Source organism: Podarcis cretensis (genome assembly GCF_951804945.1).
Source record: "Podarcis cretensis genome assembly, chromosome: 8".
NCBI lineage: Eukaryota > Metazoa > Chordata > Lepidosauria > Squamata > Lacertidae > Podarcis > Podarcis cretensis.
This window is the reverse complement of record NC_137177.1, coordinates 69347407-69367660: the sequence shown is the minus strand read 5'-3', so window position 1 is coordinate 69367660 and position 20254 is coordinate 69347407. Positions and strand designations below refer to the sequence as shown.

The following is a 20254-nucleotide window of genomic DNA, read 5'->3' as shown; positions in this document are numbered from 1 at the left end:
AGGACACTAAACAATTCATGTACATGGGACCAACCGTCTCAGGTCCATTCCTCGAACATTGGGTTGGCTCCGGCCTTGCACGGCATCAGTCCATGCACGTTATGCGAAGGGCGATTGCTGCCTGAGGTTTACCCTCAGCTAAATTCACGGTTAACTCCTTTCGGATTGGGGCCGCCACCACAGCAGTGCATTTGGGACTCTCATCTGAAAGGATGAAGGACTTGGGGGCAGTGGAAGTCTGATGCATTAAGGGAAGTCTGATGCATATAAAGGATATATTCATAAGACCTTGTGATTGTTCACAGTATACCTGACCTGGCTTTGTTACCTTCTTTTGCTTTCAGGTGACGTTGCGATGCATATTTGGAGTATAGGCCCTGCACCGTCCACTGGGATATAAACCATGCCGCTAATGGGGACCTAGGGTGCAGGAGCTACGAGGGCGCGCATCTGGATAATCGGGCACAGCATGGTGCATTGGGCCAGGGTCCGCGCCATCAATTCCGGTCTCGGGCCGCACCTTAGCTACATAAATATATCTTGGATCTCTCGAAGGAGAATGCGCTGGGCCAAAAATGTTGCCCGCTATTAGGGCCAGAGCGGCGGCGGAGGGGCCCCCAGATGCTTTAGTTATCCAATTAGGCGAAAAGTGTTAGCTTACAGAAAGGCAGTCGACTTGATGTGGCATATCTTTAGTGACTTGGAGGAACTTAGGGCCTCTTACCCAAACGTCACTACTATTTTATTTGGGCCTCGTGGATGGAGAGGCGGGTTTGGAGAGATTGCAGGTGCCCGATAGCCATAAACAGGGCTAGGAAAGCCTGGCATTGGGCGGTGGTGCATAGAGTGGCAGCCCTGGGTGGGAGTGGCATTGAGGGCCCACCCAGTGCCATGGTCATCCAGCTGAGCGAGAACGACTTGGCGTATAGGAAAGGGGTGGACTTGATATGGAACATTATCAATGACTTGGAATTGTTGAGGGCATCCCATGAAAACATTACAATAATCTTTGCTGGAAAGGCGATGTTGGCGGGATGCAGAAAAACCCGTGGCTGTGAACAAAGCTAGGAGGATTGTGCAGCGCACGGTGGCTCGTAGAGTGGCCGCATGGGGCGGTCGGGTCATTCAGCACCCATGCATACGGTTTGACAAGGAAATGCTTTATCGCTGGGATGGCGTGCATCTATCTGATGCTGGCAATGTTATTTGGTTGGCAGATAATTTTCAAGGCGTTAGGGATTGGTTACAGGTCTGAGGGTATTGGCGGCGAGCCGGCTTGCGGCTCGGTGGCGGTAGGCATTGGCCGGGGTATTATCATGCAGATGAGGTTGGGGGGGAGGAATGCCATCACCTCCCCCAATGCTTGAAGGGTAGTTCGTTAAAGGACTCCGAGGGGCGACGCCTCATCCGAAACCTACGGAGGCTAGGGCCTAAAGCGCCCCCCCGAGCGGTAACCCCTTGGGGAGCGCCTAGGGATATGCATCTCGGGTGGCTCCCCCTGTTGGTGTTTAACCCTTCCCGGTCAGACCGGATAGTCGGTTAGGGCCAATGCCTAAAGCCAATACCCTTCTTTCCTGTAATCAATAAAGTTGTGGCCATTTTCGCCCATTAACCTAAAACTCTGTGTCCGTTGTCTTCATTTATTCCACCTGTGGGGGGGAGGGAATAGCCACACAATGCCCCTTCCGATCTTCAGGAGGAGGGGGGGTTGTGGGATCACGACCCCGCCCACACTCACTCTGCGAGGCTGGCGTCAGCCTCGCAGGAGACAGGGATTCACCCAATTAGCATACCCTGTGGCGCCAGCCAATTGGCTGGCGGCAGGGGCGGGCCTTCCTAGGGCCACTTAAGGTCAGGGCAGCCCCTGGCTCGCCCCCTTTCTTCCCTGGAGCCGACGCAGTTTCCCACCCACCCGCCCTTTAGGTTTTGCCACTGACCTTGCTATGGGCTTCGGCTGGTCGCCGCAAGGGGCCTGGTAGGAGTTTTTCCATTTGGCTAATTGGCTGGTTTTGTGAGCCACTTGGTTTTTTCGCCTACCTCGTAGCAAATCGTCACAACTCCCTCGGTTTTGGCGGTAGGCATTGGCCGGGGTATTATCATGCAGATGAGGTTGGGGGGGAGGAACGCCATCACCTCCCCCAATGCTTGAAGGGTAGTTCGTTAAAGGACTCTGAGGGGCGACGCCTCGTCCGAAACCTACGGAGGCTAGGGCCTAAAGCGCGCCCCCGAGCGGTAACCCCTTGGGGAGCGCCTAGGGATATGCATCTCGGGTGGCTCCCCCTGTTGGTGTTTAACCCTTCCCGGTCAGACCGGATAGTCGGTTAGGGCCAATGCCTAAAGCCAATACCCTTCTTTCCTGTAATCAATAAAGTTGTGGCCATTTTCGCCCATTAACCTAAAACTCTGTGTCCGTTGTCTTCATTTATTCCACCTGTGGGGGGGAGGGAATAGCCACACAATGCTTTACCGCTTCACCTTTCGGAGCCTGTGGCATCACTTTGCAGGTCAGAATGGATCCTAGCATTTGTATCTTCAATCCTGCGTCCTTGCTGAACCTTGACAGGTCCGGTGTGCACACAGGAGAGACGCCTCTGAACACAGCCAGCCCCCCAGCCCCAAGGATTTAACTCCTCGGATTATAAGGTTCACTGTTGCCCTAGTGTAACCTCTTTTTGCCTCTCAAAGCTCAGGACCTCTCCGGAGAGTTGATCCTGCACTCCTTCAAATGGTGGTGGTAAAAGTGGAAGTCCAGAGCCCATGACTTGAATATCCTGGGTCTTAGGTAGGAATAGGACTCATGTCAGAAGCCTTGGAAATCTTGGGCCAGGAAGTGCACACAGCTCCCACCATTCCTGACTATTGGGTTAAGCTGTGTGGTGATGTTTTGAACTTCAGTCAACAAACACCTGGGGTATGTAAAACTGAAGAGCCTTACATGGAGCTGGATGGTTCGGTGACTGGACTTGAAATTCCTGAATAGGGCACCACTAATTGTGCCAACCTGACCATGAAATTGTTCTTGGTGTTCTGATGGATATCACATCTGCATAGAATTCTGTGTTCTATTTGTGAAACAGTTCATCAACCAACCTACAACCGGCTGTGTATAGATACCACTGGTGGTGTTAAACAGCAGCAAATGCTGACAGTTTAGCTCAGTGTTTGCATCTCACTCTTTGGAACGGAGAAATGGAGCTTCTTCAGAGCCTGCTGCTGGGGTTGATTGGAGTTATAGGGATTCCTTCCCTGTCTCTCCTCTCCTGGGCGATTTACTATGATTTTTCCAGGAGTGAAATTCCACCTGGATTTGACAGTCCATTAAAGCTTCGAGGTCTTCACTGCCTTGCCATAATGGCATTCACTGCGGTAAGTTGAGGACTGAATGAGCCGTTAGTTATGGGAAAGGTGATTAAGAAATGTATTATTATTATTAGAGTTAATAATACTTATCTGTAGGCACCAGGCAAAAACATTCTATAACTTTTAAAGGTGTTATTGGTTTGCTTTGTTCTTTCATTGTGTTTTTTCGGTTTTTATCTTGCATTTTTTTTGCTGTGAACCATGCTGAGATCCTTTCATGAAGGGCAGTATATTTATTTAATTAAAAATAATAAATAACAGTTTATATATTTAAGTAATTCATATACTGCTTAATCCAACATGCATAATGAAATCAGTAAAATCAATGAATTCACTTGAATATATATATATATTATCACATTCAACAAGGGCTTCCTTTCAGCCTATAGAAAGACACACATAGAGAGAAATAAATTATTCACACAAAGCCATGTTTTCTTTACAACATGGTTTCTGCAGCAATATTGCCTCATAGGCAAGCAAGGAGATTGTGGATTGTTTCTCCAAAGCTTAGCTTGTTTCCCAGCTTCTTTTGCCTCTGTATCTTGTTGGATGTTTGGGTTGGGGTGACCAATTCTAAGCTGACCAGTTGAAATTAATGGACTTGGCTAACATGGGCTCATTCATTTCCATGGGTCTACTTTAAATAGGACTTATTTGGATACTACCCCTTGTGAATAGGATGCAAATGTGGGCACTATTTTCATGAGACTGTTCCTTTGCCCAACAGGGGAAGTGTCTTGAACTGCTGGGTCTCTGCAGACAGGTTGCCTTTATCCGCTTCCTCCAGAGTTTCTGGAATCCAAGATCGGATCCCAGCCTCTCTTCTAAAGATCTGCTTTTCGACGGTGTGCCTGTGAGGGTTTATCAGCCCAAAACACCATCTGCTGGCCCAAGGAAAGGATTTGTGTTCTTCCATGGAGGTGCTGGGATGACTGGGAGCATCGGTAAGAGATTAAAGCTGTGAGCCTATGAACACTTACCTAGAGGCAAGCCCCATTGAACTCAAATAAGGCAATGTAGAATCCTAGAAATGGTGTGAAACCTCTATTGTCAAACCTCCAGTCAAAGAGAGCCCACCACCTCCCAAGCGAGGCGGTTCCCTGTCGAACAACTCTTACCATCAGAAAGGTGTTCCCAATGTTTAGTTGGAATCTCCTTTCTGGGTAGAAGTGCTTCAGATATCATTGGAAGAGAGGTTTACGGGGCTGAAATACAAGACTGTTGGTGGTAGTTCCTGAAGAGACAAGGGGCACATGTGTGCTTTGGATTTGCATATGTTAATTTATACACATGGACCCTCTTGTTCTCATGGCTTCCCAGATCCCACCTCTCTAGTGGTCAATGGTCAGGGAACCGGGGAGCTGCACTCCAGCAAGCAGCCCCTGGGGGAGGGACAGATGCCCCCCACTGCTGATACTGACTCATTCCTTTCATAAAATTCATATAACACTTGATTTCATAGAACCTCAAAGAGGTTCACAAATATGTATCTAATAGGTTGCTGATTGCTCTGCTTACCAACCCAGCCACCCTCCCACCCCTGGCCACCCCCTCATTTACACCTGACCAAATCCCACACTCACCCACCACACCCACATGTGTTAATTTATACATAGTGATAATTAATACATAGGTCAACTTTCCAAAACCCGTAACCCAAAACTGGACCTCCACCAGGTTTCCATCTCAGAAAACCAATCACAATTTTACAAGTTGGCAAATAGCAGTGCCACTTTCAGAAACACAAAGCAACAAACTTCTTTTCACATTTCCCCAAATCGCCTGCCATCACACCCGAAATTTCCCCATGCAGGTGAGCAGAGTGCTGTTTGCAGCCAGGCTCTCTTATTGGGCTTCCTGCTGACATCTGGTTGGCCTTGGGGAGAACACAAGGCTGGGCTGGCTGGGCCTTTGGCCTAATCCAGAATGGCTCTTTCCCATCTCTTAGGGACAACATGAGTGGTTGAGAGAACTGGACTTGCACCAGGTTTCATCTCGCAAGACCAATTGCAATGTAACAGGTTGGCAGTTAATAAGTCCCATTCAGTAGCCTTCCATTGCAACAGCCTATGAAGCAGGAACCGTGGGAGGAAGGAAAGCTAGGATCAAGTTACACATGAAGAAATTGGGAGTCAGGAGACTGGTAACACAACCTCTTGCAAGAGCTTGGTATTGCTACAGACATTCATATTTGGGGGAATAGGGGCACCTGTGCCCCTCCAAGATCTTGCTTCCTGGAATACAACTCCCATGCTCCCTCACTTCAACGGCTAGACAGATTTCTTCTAAGGTGGAATTTGGGAGTTTCTTACAACAAGTTTGTTTTTCCTGTTTTTCCTCGCTCTGAAAATTGCAATAGGTTTGCAAATATTAATACAAACGATAACATGTTAATTAAATGAAAGCTTGCAACTCATGGATCTGTGTGTAATGATCTCAGGCAGACAAACAGCTCCGGTAAGAATTAATGAGCCTCTGGAATATTTATGTACGTTTATTTACAGTTCAAAATCACAGGATGTGGCAAACGCCTGTCATTCTCCGATATGACGTGCTCAGTCTGAGTTTCCGTTTCTCAGACAGCACAAAGGGCGACAAGATACGGTCCTTCCGCTTTCCCCATTACTTCACATTATCACCTTCCACTCCAACCTGCTGCGAGGAGAATTTGGGCATCCTCCCCCCTCGCTGTCCAGCGAAGATTCCTCTGAGAGCTCTACTCTAGTAACCTCTTCCAGGGCATCTCCCCCCACATTCTGAAGCAGCAAACTGCCTGCCTTTGTTACTCTGCCAAGTGGAGATATTTTTTGGGGGGGAGAGGTTGTAATTTGATTCATTTTGTTTTTATATGGGAACCTATTCATTTTGCATCTTGTGAAGCAATATGTGAACCCAAAGTCAGTCTCTGACACTTACAACGCAGCACTCTAGCAATGGGATGTGCACGATGCATAAAAAGGCTTATGTCAGTGAATATTGCATGTACCAATATCTTATGTAAGGGAAGATTTCTTTGCAAAAATGTGGTTTTTAAGGCAAGATTAGAGGCAGCAGTGCTTCTGCCTAGCAGTTGCTGGAAACCCTGGGCAGGTAGAGAACCGAAGGTAAATGTGGAAAAATGAGAAAGGATTCACTCATTCCTGCCTGTGACTCCTGGGAGTTGCAGTCTCACAGCATGTAGAGCAGGGGTAGCCAACCTAAGGCCTGTGGGCTGGATGTGGCCCAATCACCTTCTCAATCCGGCCCGTTGACGGTCTGGGAATATGCGTGTTTTTACATGAATAAAATGTGTCCTTTTATTTAAAATGCATCTCTGGGTAATTTGTGGGGTCTGCCGGGTATTTTTACAAGAGTAGGATGTGTGCTTTTATTTAAAATGCATCTCTGGGTTATTTGTTGGGCATAGGAATTCGTTCATCCTCCCTCCCATATAGTCTGGCCCACCACATGGTCTGAGGGACGGTGGACCGGCCCACAGCTGAAAAAGGTTGCTGATCCCTGATGTAGAGCAATGGAAGCCAAAGGTGTCATTCTTCAGGTTCTGCTGTGACTTATGTCCATGCATTTCAGTGGGACTTCTGTGAATGCATCATCCCTGGGTGTGAAACAGCTTCCCTTCTTTAGGTATATCTTCCACATAATTTTTTCCCAATTTTGAATTTCCCTCCCAACTTGCTAGCATTCTACGAAGATGTCTGCAGCAAGATTGCCAAGGAGAGTGATTCAGTGGTTGTGTCTGTTGGGTAAGTAAACACAACCACATGGCCTTTCATGGGGAAAGAGTGTAGGGGCCCAGCATGCTGCTGTATTTCAGGCTGGCATCCCTGGCCATATTCCCTGCAGGAGAAAGAGGCTCCCCACGAAAGCTGTCAACATTCTGTTCTGTGATTGAAAATCAGAGCTTCATGTGCTTAAGACATGAACACGCTCGCTTCTGTGTGGGGGACTATGAACTGGGCATAAGGCCTTGCACAGCACCCCTAACCAGGGCCTCCAGATCAGCCTCAACTTGGAGACCACCCAACCAAGATCCATCCTGGAATCAATCCGGGAGTGGGGCTAATGTTCAGTTAGGGCTTTTAAATGTACCGTATTTTTCGCCCTATAGGACGCACATTTTCCCCTCCAAAAATGAAGGGGAAATGTGTATGCGTCCTATGGGGTGAATGCAGGCTTTCGCTGAAGCCTGGAGAGCAAGAGGGGTCGGTGCGCACTGACCCCTCTCCCTCTCCAGGCTTCAGGAAGCTCTGCGCAACCCTCAGGAGACTGGCTCCGAGGGTTGTGCAGAGCTGCCTGCAGTCCCGGGCTCAGCGCAGCTCTGCACGGCCATCGGGAGCGGAGCGCGAAGTCCCACCCGGCTCCTGGTGGCTGTGCAGAGTTGGCTGCAGTCCCGGGCTCAGCGCAGCTCTGCGCGGCCATCGGGAGCGGGGCGCGAATTCCCGCCCGGCTCCCGGTGGCTGCGCAGAGCTGCCTGCAGTCCTGGGCTCAGCGCAGCTCTGCACGGCCATCGGGAGCGGGGTGCGAAGTCCCGCCCGGCTCCCGGTGGCTGCGCAGAGCTGCCTGCAGTCCTGGGCTCAGCGCAGCTCTGCGTGGCCATCGGGAGCGGGGCGCGAAGTCCCGCCCGGCTCCCGCTGGCTGCGCAGAGCTGCCTGCAGTCCCGGGCTCAGCGCAGCTCTGCGTGGCCATCGGGAGCGGGGCGCGAAGTCCCGCCCGGCTCCCGCTGGCTGCGCAGAGCTGCCTGCAGTCCCGGGCTCAGCGCATCTCTGCGCGGCCATCGGGAGCGGGGCGCGAAGTCCCGCCCGGCTCCCGATGGCTGTGCAGAGCTGCCTGCAGTCCCGGGCTCAGCACACTTCTCCCCATCACCAGCCCCACAAGCTCGGGGGACAGCGGGGAGGTGGAGTGCGCCTTCCCGCTGTTCCCCGACCTGGTTCTTCCAGCCCCGCACCTGGGGAGGGGGAAAATAATTTTTTTTTTCTTTATTTCCCCCCCAAAAAACTAGGTGCGTCCTGTGGGCTGGTGCGTCCTATGGGGCGCAAAATACGGTATAATCAGGAAGAGACTGGGAAACACCCCCTGCATCTAAACAGGAGGAGGAGGGAAAGTTGCAAGTGGCAAATGGTCTTCCACCAGCTGGATCCAATCCTGCAGGGTTCTGCTTCCCCAGCGTTCCCTACACTCTTTTGCTAGCTAGAAAGTCGGTTTTTTAAGGGCATAAGCCAGCTGACTGTCACCTGCATTGTATCTGCTACAACTGATCCAGCAGGCTCTTCTTGTAATTCTAGGTGATCATGAATGTGTTTGGAAAAGATTCTGGAAGTTTACCTCTTTGATTTTGTTTTATTCTGCAGCTACCGCCTATCTCCTGAGCATCTTCCTCCCGCTCAGTACAAGGACTGCCTTGCTGCTACCATACACTTAATTCAAAATGCAGCTTCCCATGGGGTGGATCCCTCCAAGATCATTGTTGGTGGGGACAGTGCTGGGGGTAATTATGCTACTGTTGTTGCCCAGAAATTGGTGGAGAGATCAGACCTTCCAAAGCTACGGGCTCAAGTGCTCATCTATCCTAAAACACAGGCTATGGACTGCAACCTGCCTTCCTATCAGCAGAACAGTTCAATGCCCCTCTTGTTCCAGGAAAACGTTGCTTACTTTGGATTGAAGTATATTGGAAAGGACACTTCTTTGTCAGGGCAGGTCCTGAAGGGCTCTCATGTGCCAGATTCAGTGAGGCTGAAATATGGGAAGTGGGTGAGTCCAGACAACCTTCCAGAGAGATTTAAGGGGAGAGGCTACAAACAAGTCCCACTTGCTCCTTATGAACCTGACCTCTATAGGCAATTGGCAGAGATATTAGAAGCTGATTTTTCTTGCCTTTTTGCTGAGGACTCTGTCATCCAGAAGCTTCCTGAAACCCTAATTGTGAGCTGCGAGTACGACGTAGTACGAGACGACGTACTGCTGTACAAGAAACGTCTGGAGGACCATGGGGTGAAAGTCAGCTGGTTCCATGTTGAGAATGGGTTTCATGGGATGTTAAACGTCTTCAAAGGATGCATTTTTGCATTCCCCGCTGCAGTTGAATTAATGGACAGCATTGTAGACTTTGTTAAAAACTTATGAGAGGAAATGCCTGGAATTGTGAGCCATTCATAAAGAGGGGAGAATCTGCCAACGTCAGCTTCTGATAGTTTCTCATTTTTCCAATCTTCTTTTCAGTTCTTCACAATTCTGTAGAAATATGTGGTTCTTTGGGGCAGCGGGGAATTCCTCATGAAAATTCATAAGCAGTTTGATGTGAAATTTCCCTAAGAATCATGTTTATTTTGTATGGATTACAAGCAATTAGAATCATAGAATCATAGAGTTGGAAGAGACCACAAGGGCCATCGAGTCCAACCCCCTGCCAAGCAGGAAACACCATCAGAGCACTCCTGACATATGATTGTCAAGCCTCTGCTTAAAGACCTCCAAAGAAGGAGACTCCACCACACTCCTTGGCAGCAAATTCCACTGTCGAACAGCTCTTACTGTCAGGAAGTTCTTCCTAATGTTTAGGTGGAATCTTTTTTCTTGTAGTTTGGAACCATTGCTCCGTGTCCGCTTCTCTGGAGCAGCAGAAAACAACCTTTCTCCCTCCTCTATGTGACATCCTTTTATATATTTGAACATAGCTATCATATCACCCCTTAACCTCCTCTTCTCCAGGCTAAACATGCCCAGCTCCCTTAGCCGTTCTTCATAAGGTATCGTTTCCAGGCCTTTGACCATTTTGGTTGCCCTCCTCTGGACACGTTCCAGTTTGTCAGTGTCCTTCTTGAACTGTGGTGCCCAGAACTGGACACAGTACTCCAGGTGAGGTCTGACCAGATCAGAATACAGTGGCACTATTACTTCCCTTGATCTAGATGCTATACTCCTATTGATGCAGCCCAGAATTGCATTGGCTTTTTTAGCTGCCACGTCACACTGTTGGCTCATGTCAAGTTTGTGGTCAACCAAGACTCCTAGATCCTTTTCACATGTACTGCTCTCAAGCCAGGTGTCACCCATCTTGTATTTGTGCCTCTCATTTTTTTTGCCCAAGTGCAATACTTTACATTTCTCCTTATTAAAATTCATCTTGTTTGTTTTGGCCCAGTTCTCTAATCTGTCAAGGTCGTTTTGAAGTGTGGTCCTGTCCTCTGGGGTGTTAGCCACCCCTCCCAGTTTGGTGTCATCTGCAAATTTGATCAGGATGCCCTTGAGTCCATCATCCAAGTCGTTGATAAAGATGTTGAATAAGACGGGGCCAAAGACAGAACCCTGTGGCACCCCACTAGTCACTCTTCTCCAGGATGAAGAGGAACCATTGATGAGCACCCTTTGGGTTTGGTCAGACAGCCAGTTACAAATCCACTGAGTGGTAGCATAGTCAAGTCCGCATTTTACCAGCTTCTTTACAAGAATATCATGGGGCACCTTGTCAAATGCCTTGCTGAAATCAAGGTAGGCTACATCCACTGCGTTCCCTTCATCTACCAGGCTTGTAATTCTGTCAAAAAACGAGATCAGGTTAGTCTGAAATGATTTATTTTTCAGAAATCCATGCTGACTATTGGTGATCACAGTATTCCTTTCTAGGTGCTCACAGACTGTTTGCTTAATGATCTGCTCCAGAATCTTCCCTGGTATTGATGTCAGACTGACTGGGCGGTAATTATTTGGGTCCTCTCTTTTCCCCTTTTTGAAAATAGGGACAACATTTGCCCTCCTCCAGTCTGCTGGGACTTCGCCTGTTCTCCAGGAATTCTCAAAGATGACTGCCAGTGGTTCTGAGATCACATCTGCCAGTTCTTTTAATACTCTTGGATGCAGTTCATCTGGCCCTGGAGACTTGAATACATCTAAACTAGCCAAGTATTCTTGTACTATCTCTTTAGTTATTCTGGGCTGTGTTTCCTCTGCTGAATCATTTGCTCCAAATTCTTCAGGTCGGGCATTGTTTTCTTTGTTGGAGAAGACTGAGGCAAAGAAGGCATTGAGGAGTTCAGCCCTTTCTATGTCCCCTGTTTGCATTTCACCATCTTCTCCTCTGAGTGACCCCACTGTTTCTTTCTTCTTCCTTTTGCTACGAACATACCCATAAAAGCCTTTTTTGTTGCTTTAAACCTCTCTAGCAAGCCTGAGTTCATTCTGTGCTTTAGCTTTTCTGACTTTGTGTCTACACATGCTGGCTATTTGTTTGAATTCCTCTTTGGTGGTTTCCCCCCTTTTCCATTTTTGTACACATCCTTTTTTAATCATAACTCAGTTAAAAGTTCTTTAGATAGCCACCCTGACTTCTTTAGGCACCTTCCATGTTTCCGTGTCATTGGTATTGCCTGAAGTTGTGCTTTTACTATCTCTCTCTTAACAAATTCCCAGCCATCATGAACTCCCTTTCCTTTTAGTATTACTGTCCATGGGATCTCACCCAGCACTTCCCTAAGTTTTATGAAGTCGGCTTTCTTAAAGTCAAGAAATTGAGTCCTAGTATGCTTGGCTGCTCCTTTCCGCTGTATAGTAAACTTCAGAAGAGCATGATCACTCGCGCCTAATGATCCTTCCACTTCTACCCCACTAACCAGGTCATCAACATTGGTTAGGACCAGATCTAAAATGGCTGTTCCTCTTGTTGCTTCTCCCACTTTCTGGACAATGAAGTTGTCTGCAAGGCCAGTGAGGAATCTGTTTGACCTTATGCTCTTGGCTGAGTTTGACATCCAGCAAATATCTGGGTAATTGAAGTCCCCCATTACTACTATCTCCCTTCCTTTTGCATGCTTGGCCATCTGTTCCAGGAAGGCATCATCTATGTCCTCCGTTTGGCTTGGGGATCTATAGTAAACTCCCACAATGAGGTCCCTGTTATTCTTCTCTCACTTAATTTTGACCCAAATGCTCACACTTTGGCTTTGAGGTTCTAAATCTTGGATCTCTTCACAGGTATACACATCCCTGACATATAACGCCACTCCTCCTCCTTTCTTGTCTGGTCTGTTTCTCTGAAATAGATTGTATCCCTCCATTATTACTTTCCAGTCGTGGGACTTATCCCACCAGGTTTCAGTGATGCCTATTATGTCATATTTAGTTTGCTGTACCAAGAGCTCAAGCTCATCTTGTTTATTACCCATGCTTTGCGCATTAGTGTACAGACATTGAAGTCCATTAATCATTCCCCCGTGTCTCTTATTTAAGGATTTTTTCCTCCCACCACTAGGTCTGTGTGCTGTTTGCTCCATTTGGTCTATGACATTTGGATGATCATCTTCATCAATTGATAGACTCCTACCTTCAGGAGCACTGTCTCCCTCCCCCACGTTAGTCAGTTTAAAGCCCTCCTGATGAGGTTTCTGAGATTTTTGGCAAAAACATTCCTCCCAACCGTTGTGAAGTGCAGCCCATCGCTTGCCAGAAGTCCATCTTCAAGAAACTGCAGTCCGTGATCTAAGAATCCAAACCGTTCCTGTTTACACCGTTTGCGAAGCCAGCTGTTCACTTCCATTATTTTTCCCTCTCTCCCTGGGCCACGTCATTCAACTGGGAGAACAGATGAGATGACAATTTGTGCATTTAATTGCTTCAATTTCCTGCCCAGAGCCTCATAGTCTCTTTTGATCTTCTGGAGGCTATTGCTTGCAGTGTCATTGGTTCCCACATGAACCAAGAGGAAGGGGTATTTGTCAGTGGGTTTTATGATTCCTTGCAGTCGTTCAGTTACATCTTGGATCTTAGCCCCGGGGAGACAGCACACTTCCTGAGACATCTTGTCAGGCCCACAGATCACTGCTTCTGTTCCCCTCAGTAGGGGAATTTGCTCTATTACATTGCATTTCTATATTATATTCACTAATATATGCATTTTATGAACATTTCTCTTCCGTTTTCCCTTTAGTACACATTAGTTGGCTGGAGATCTGCACTGCTAATGCTGTTCTAGGCTGAATCAACAGAATTATAGTGTCCGGATCAAGAGAAGGAATTGTTCCACTCCATTTTGCCTTGACCAGGAGAACTGTGTCCAGTTCTGGGCGCTACAATTTAATTAGGATAATTGATAAGCTGGAATTTGTGCAGAGGAAGGAGATTGGGCTGATCAAGGGTCTGGAAACCAAGATGACAGCAAACACTACAAAAAAGTCAGTAGAGGCAATTAGATTTGATGAACTTTTGAAGATTCCTCTGCTTAAAAAATATATCAAAGGAAAGGCTATTGGTTCACATATTTTATCAATTCTGTCATTTGTATTGATGAAAACCTCCAAAAATGGGCCACCTTGGGCCACCAGAACTGTCTGGTGACTAGTAGCATGGTATAATAATAATAATAATAATAATAATTTTTATTTATACCCCGCCCTCCCCAGCCAAGGCCGGGCTCAGAGCGGCTTACAAGCAATAATAAAAACAAGTTGAATGATTACAACTTAAAAACAAAATTAAAATACAACATTAAAATATTGAAACATTAAAATATTAAAATGTAGCCTCATCGCAGGAGGAGAAGGAAAAGAAAAAAGAAAGAGAGGGAGGGAGGGAATCAAATTGGCTCCAAACCAAAAGCCAGGTGGAACAACTCTGTCTTACAGGCCCTGAGGAAAGAAATCAGATCCTGCAGGGCCCTGGTCTTATGAGGCAGAGCGTTCTACCAGGCCGGAGCCAGAGTTGAAAAGGCCCTGGCTCTGGTTGAAGCTAATCTAAATTCCTTAGGGCCCTGGGCCACTAGGGTGTTGCTATTTATGGACCTTGAGGCTCTCTGTGGGGCATACCAGGAGAGGCGGTCCCATAGGTACAAGGGTCCTAGGCCATGAAGGTCTTTAAATGTCAAAACCAGCACCTTAAATGTGACCCTGTACTCCACCGGGAAACAGTGCAGCTTGAAAAGCACTGGGTGAATATGCTCCCATGGCAGAGACCCCGTGAGGAGCCTCACTGCAGCATTCTGTACCCGCTGGAGTTTCTGAGACAGCTTCAAGGGCAGCCCCGCGTAGAGGGAATTACAGTAGTCAAGCCTGGAGATGACCGTCGCATGGATCACTGTGGCCAGGTCGGGGCGGGAAAGGTAAGGGACCAACTGCCTCAAGCGGCGAAGGTGGAAAAATGTCGCCTTGGCTGTTGCTGTAACTTGCGCCTCCATGGAAAGGGAGGTGTCAAGGATTACACCCAAAGTCCTAACGGAAGGCAATGGTACTAATTGGCCCCCGCAAGAGAAGGGAGTTGGTCAAAATGCCCGGCTGTGGGGTTGTCATGGAGCTGCCTAAGTATTTTGGCCCTCAATGCCTCTCCTGGTGCATACAGTGCCCCTTTGTAGTACAAGAGCCCTCCTTTTTCCTCAACCCCCCCATCTGCGACCACCGGACCTGTTTCTGGTTGAGCACACGTGCTGTCCACCAGTATTCCAGGTTCTTGTGGTTCGTTCAGACCTGGATCTGGTGCTGCGCCCCAATCAAAAAGTGTGTCCACTGCTGAAAGGCCGCATAAATGGCCAGCAATTCTTTGTCATAAACAGTGTAATTTTGCTCTGACTTGCTCAGTTTCCTGGAGAAAAACACGCAAGGTCTGCAGTCCTCCCCTGACCCTTGTTGCAACAGTACTGCTCCGATGGCCCAGTCTGAAGCGTCCATCTCCACTCTCAGTGGCTTCCCCGGATCCACGTGCAGGAGCTGCTCCTCAGAGGCGAAAGCCTTCTTTAACCTTTCAAAGGACTGCTGCGCTTCCTTGGTCCATGCAAACTTCTTCTTGCCGCTGAGACAATCCGTTATGGGTGCTGTCAAGTGAGCAAAGTTCTTGATGAACTTCCTGTAGAAGTTGCTGAACCCTAGGAACCTCTGCACATCTTTCTTTGTTTTGGGACCCTTCCATTCCAGCACTGCTTTCACCTTCTCTGGGTCCATGGCCACCCCTTATCCGACAGTCGGTACCCCAAGAACTCCACCTCTCGAGCATGGAATTGGCATTTCTCTAGCTTGACCCACAACTGATGCTTCTTCAATTTCTTTAGCACCTGTCTGAGGTCTTTCACGTGCTGTGCTTCATTTTCAGAGAAGATCAAAAGGTCATCCAAAAAGGCCACACAATTCTTGTACAACAGGGGCCCCAACACGTGGTGCATAAAGGCTGGAAAGCAGGTGGATCCCGATTGAAATCCAAACGGCATGACGAGATACTCAAATGCCCCGGGGGGGGGGGGACATGGTCATCTTCCATTCGCCCCCCTCTCTCACTCTAATCAGATTGTACACTCCCCTTAGGTCCAGTTTGGTAAAAAAATTCCCCTGCCTCACACGCATCAAAACATCGTCAATTCTGGGCATGGGGAAGGCTACGGGTTCAGTTACCTTGTTCAAGAGGCGATAATCCATTACAAGGTGATGCTCATTCGTCAATTTATTGTCCACAAAGAATACTGGGCTCCCCCCTATGGCCTTCAATTCCCTTATGAAACCCCTCTTTAAGTTCTTGTCAATAAACTGCCTCAACACTTGCATCTTCTGGTGGGACATGGAATACAGCTTACCCACTGGGAACTAGGCCCCCGGAAGCAGGTTGATTTCGCAGTCATAGGGCCTGGGGGGGGCAGCAACTTTCTCTTGGTCGCTAGCAAACTCCCCTTCTTGTAATTCCAACGTGTATTGTATCTCTGTCCGGGACGTGTTGTAATCTTCGGGCTTTCCTCCAAACTTATTCATGAGCCCTGGGACCTTCCTTCCAATCGGGGTGGCTCTGGCCTGACCATCCTGTGCTCGCTTCTCCTCCAGCCAGGCTGACAGCGTAGCAATGTGCGCCTCGAGGTCTCGGTTCCTCTCAATTAGCCCTTGCACCATAGCTTTCTGCTCCGTCTCTGCTGCTGGCTCATCGTGCTGCCTTCACACGGCTACCCTCGAGCAATGTCAGGGACTCTCAGATTGCTGTAAGAGTATCAGGGGGTTGCTCGAGAGCAATCAGGCAAATATCTCCCTGGTCTGTTGTAAAGCCTTGTTACTGGTGCCCAAAAAAACCTTCACCATGCAGAGCGCCACTATTCCTTGGCTCGCTCATTCACTGGCAGAATCTGAGAGTGGGCGGTCCTTAAACCTTCCCCAACAGAGTAGTTTCTTGACGCCCAGTCTGCGCTTCCCCTCTCTGCACGGAAGCCTACTGCGCAAGGAGGGTGTGGTAAAGGAGGACCTCTCTCCTCCCTGCTTTGTTCAGGCAAGGTGTCCTGGCACCGCCTCACCTCCTGTGAGCCCTGCAACTCCTCTCCACTAGAGGCGTGGCTACTCTCCTCCTCTGATCTTTGGGGGCTCTCTGTAATCCATCCGGCTTTTCCCCTCTCGCCCCTGAGCTGATGGCAGTTCCCTGACAGCATCAAACCACTGGGTTTGTTCCTCAGCCAGTGTGGTGTAGTGGTTAAGAGTGGTAGATTCATAATCTGGGGAACCGGGTTCGCGTCTCCGCTCCTTCACATGCAGCTGTTGGGTGACCTTGGGCTAGTCATGCTTCTCTGAAGTCTCTCAGCCCCACTCACCTCACAGAGTGTTTGTTGTGGGGGAGGAAGGGAAAGGAGAATGTTAGCCGCTTTGAGACTCCTTCGGGATGTGATAAAGTGGGATATTAAATCCAAACTCTTGTTATTATTCTTCCTAGAAGGTAGTTTCAGAACTTGAGCAAAATCCTCTGTACAATTAACATGACACACTTTTGTTGCACCAAAAGTCAATTTATCAGGGGGAATACGGTTGGTAGTCCGTGTGGACCTCCTAGGAATAACCACTGGGCTTTCCTTCTCTTGTTGCTCCTCCAGTTCATCATTTTGTTGTTCCTCTGATTCACTGCTTGTGGCACTTTGCAAAGTGTCAGTGTCTGAGGGCAAATTTTCCCCACTTTCTAGCCTTTCCTCAGCAGCTGCCAGCCTAAGAGGATCCTGTGGCTGTACTGAGAGAGGAATTAAAATACTAGGATTGGCATGAACCTGTTCCCACCTATCCTGTTCAGCAAATTCAGCATTTTGTGAAATGACTACTCACCCATGTCCCAAAGCAAAATGATAATGCCTGCTAGAATAGCCCTGATAACCCTGATAGCCAATGAAATGTAGCTTTCTGGTTTTAGGCTCACCTTTGCGTCTCATAGACTTGGGGATATGAACAAAAAACCCAACCCCCCCTGTAAACCTGCATAATCCAATTCCTTCCCAAAAAGCATTCTGTAGGGCATATCACCCGTGGCAGTAGTAAAAGTACGGTTCACTAAAAAATTGGCAGTCAAGAGAGCTTCTCCCCAGAACTTTGCATCATTTTACAATCCAGCATCAGTTAACAAGCTGTTCTTTACAGAGAGACACCCACTCGTCTCTCTGCAACTCCATTTTGCCAGGGACTATTTGGACATGTGAGACGATGCATTATTCCATGGCATTTAAGCCATGCCTGGAAATGATTACTTAAATATTAGCCTTCTTGGTCGGTTTGGAGTTGAATAAGTGGCCTTTGAAAATGTCTTTCTGTCCATACCTTCCAGGACTTAAAAGCATCAGCACATTCTGATTTGTTTCTCAATAGATATAGCTATGAATACCTTGTTTATCATCCAAAATAATTAGGCCATATCTAGATCCTCCCTCACTCTCTGGAAAAGGACCAATTAAGTCAGAATGAACAAGTTGCAAAGCACGTATAGAAATTCTATCACTTTTACCTGGTATTTGTTGCAACTTTGATTTTGCTTGTTTGCAAATAGCACAATCAAGGTATGTGCTGCACTGGTTAACATTTAAATCTTTACATACTTTTTGCATGTTCTCTAGATATTTGAAACTTGCATGCCCCATTTTTCTGTGCAAAGCATGGATGCAGTTTTCATGTGGGCAATTAGAGTTTTGATGACATAGTTCAGTTATTAACACATCCTTTTTTCCAGTTTTAGGTCCCTCTGTGACCCCATCACTTGGCGGAGAATGCTGTAAAGGGTACAAGCCATGCACCATTTTTGTAGAAGCAATTACCTTGCCCTGCTTCTTAATCAAAAACATTCATCACCCTCAAAAATAGATTCAAAGCCAACATTAGTAAGGCACAAAATTGACAATAAAGAAAATTCTAGTTCTTCAACAAACAATACATCCTCAATTCTGCATCTAGGCATGGCAAATAACACGTACCTATACCTGATATTGGACAATGCAGTCCACCAGCAAGACAAATGCTGTCCTTGCCTTTTAGCAATTGGCTGAGTGTTGTAAAGCAGTCAGGGCTGTTCATTATGATTCTGGCAGAGGCAGAGTCCAAAATGTAGCTGTCTGGAGAAATTTTCTTTTCTTTTCTTGCGGCTGCCAAGACGAAATGCGTCTGCTTTTCTGTCTCATGTGGATCGCTCGCTTTTCCTGGGTTTTTCACACAGCAGTCTTTCTTCATGTGCCCAAGCTTGCCACACTGATAGCATTTCTTTGCCAACATGGCACGATCCGTGGAGCGTTCTTCGGTCCCATCTCCTCCTGAGAATCTGGGTTTCTGGTTAGCAGGGCGACTCAAACTCCTCTGGTCTGCCTTCTCACTCAGCTTTTCCACACACTTTTCAGTTTCCTCCTGTAGACGGGTTGTTACATACGCCATTGATAAATCTTGCCTCATGCTTTCAAGAAAGGCTATCACAATATTAAAGCTTGGTGGGAGACTGGATAGCAGGATATAGACTTGATCCAGGTCTGGAAATCTTTTACCTCTCCTTTGCAACTGGAGGAATAACATGGTGCACACCTTCAGAGTGTGTGGTTAAACATCCACCTTCAGGTAGCAAGCACAGTTCTGTACAGTCTCCTAGTTAGTCCAATTATTGAACCAGCACTGTCAGACAGGTGTATCTGACGTAGACGACCCCAATATTCTTTGGCAGAGTCCAAATCTGCAATGTACAGGACCTGTGGTTCCTCTAGAGTCAACAAAGTGTGCTCTGGCTCTATCATCCTCTTCACGTTCCTGCTCAGAGGGTTGTGGATTCAAACCAGTTTCCACACAGTGCCAAAGTCTATCACGTTTTAGAACCAGTTCAAGCTTGAGAGCCCAAGTCAGGTAGTTCTTACCATTCAGACATTCCATCTGGGCAGTGTTGCCAAGATTAATAATAAACTGCGCAGGTTGCTTAGCTGACATGGCTTCTGTTCCTTGCTGCACCAGGTCTGCTTTTTCGGTACGCGGCCTCACCACTTCAGTCCCTTCGAGGTCCTCACCAACAGCACCCTGATTCTCCAGCTTTAGCCATTCACCATCCATAAAACACTGGGTCCCATAACCTGACGTGCAGCGTACATTAATAATGCAGAGTTTTAAAGAATAAAAGCTTTACTGAGTTAAAATAAACTTCTTCATAAACATCATGGTCCCAAACAGTTTGATTGAGATTACATACTGACTCTGTTCACAGCTGAAGCAGACAGACTCTCACTGAAATCTTACAGAGAGCACAAAAAAGAAACTGGCTGCTAAGTCACATGTCAGAGTGACTCATCAGTTAGCAGTTAGGCCTGAATAACTTTAGTAGGCCCAAATGATTGTGCAGTCCCAGCACTTCCCAGCCTGCTTTGCTGCTTCTGCTCTCATGAGTCTTTGTCACATGACAGTTAACTACACAGCTTTTAGAAGTCATGTGAAGGCTTCCCCGTATAGGGAAGCTTTTAATGTTTAATGTTTTGTTGTGTGTGTGTGTGTGTGTGTGTGTGTGTGTGTGTGTGTGTTGGAAGCCACCAAGATTGGCTGGAGCCATCCATTCAAATGGATGGAGTTCAAATAATAAAATTATCGTTATCATTATTGTTATTATTATTATTAACATTAAGCAATTTAATGTAAGAAAATAAGAGTACTCTATCTCATATATTATCTTAAGCATCATG

At 47.4% G+C, this 20254-nt stretch overlaps 1 protein-coding gene across 1 annotated transcript; it reads left to right on the top strand.

The window, feature by feature from the left end:
- The first annotated feature begins 2455 nt into the window (after window positions 1-2455).
- Window positions 2456-9538, top strand: LOC307222082 (arylacetamide deacetylase-like 3). Its single transcript, XM_079987153.1, has 4 exons — window positions 2456-3366; window positions 4091-4307; window positions 7043-7106; window positions 8712-9538. Exons 1-4 carry the CDS (start codon window positions 3190-3192, stop codon window positions 9484-9486), a joined length of 1233 nt encoding a protein of 410 aa, XP_079843279.1. The 5' UTR covers window positions 2456-3189; the 3' UTR covers window positions 9487-9538.
- The last annotated feature ends 10716 nt before the right edge of the window (window positions 9539-20254 follow it).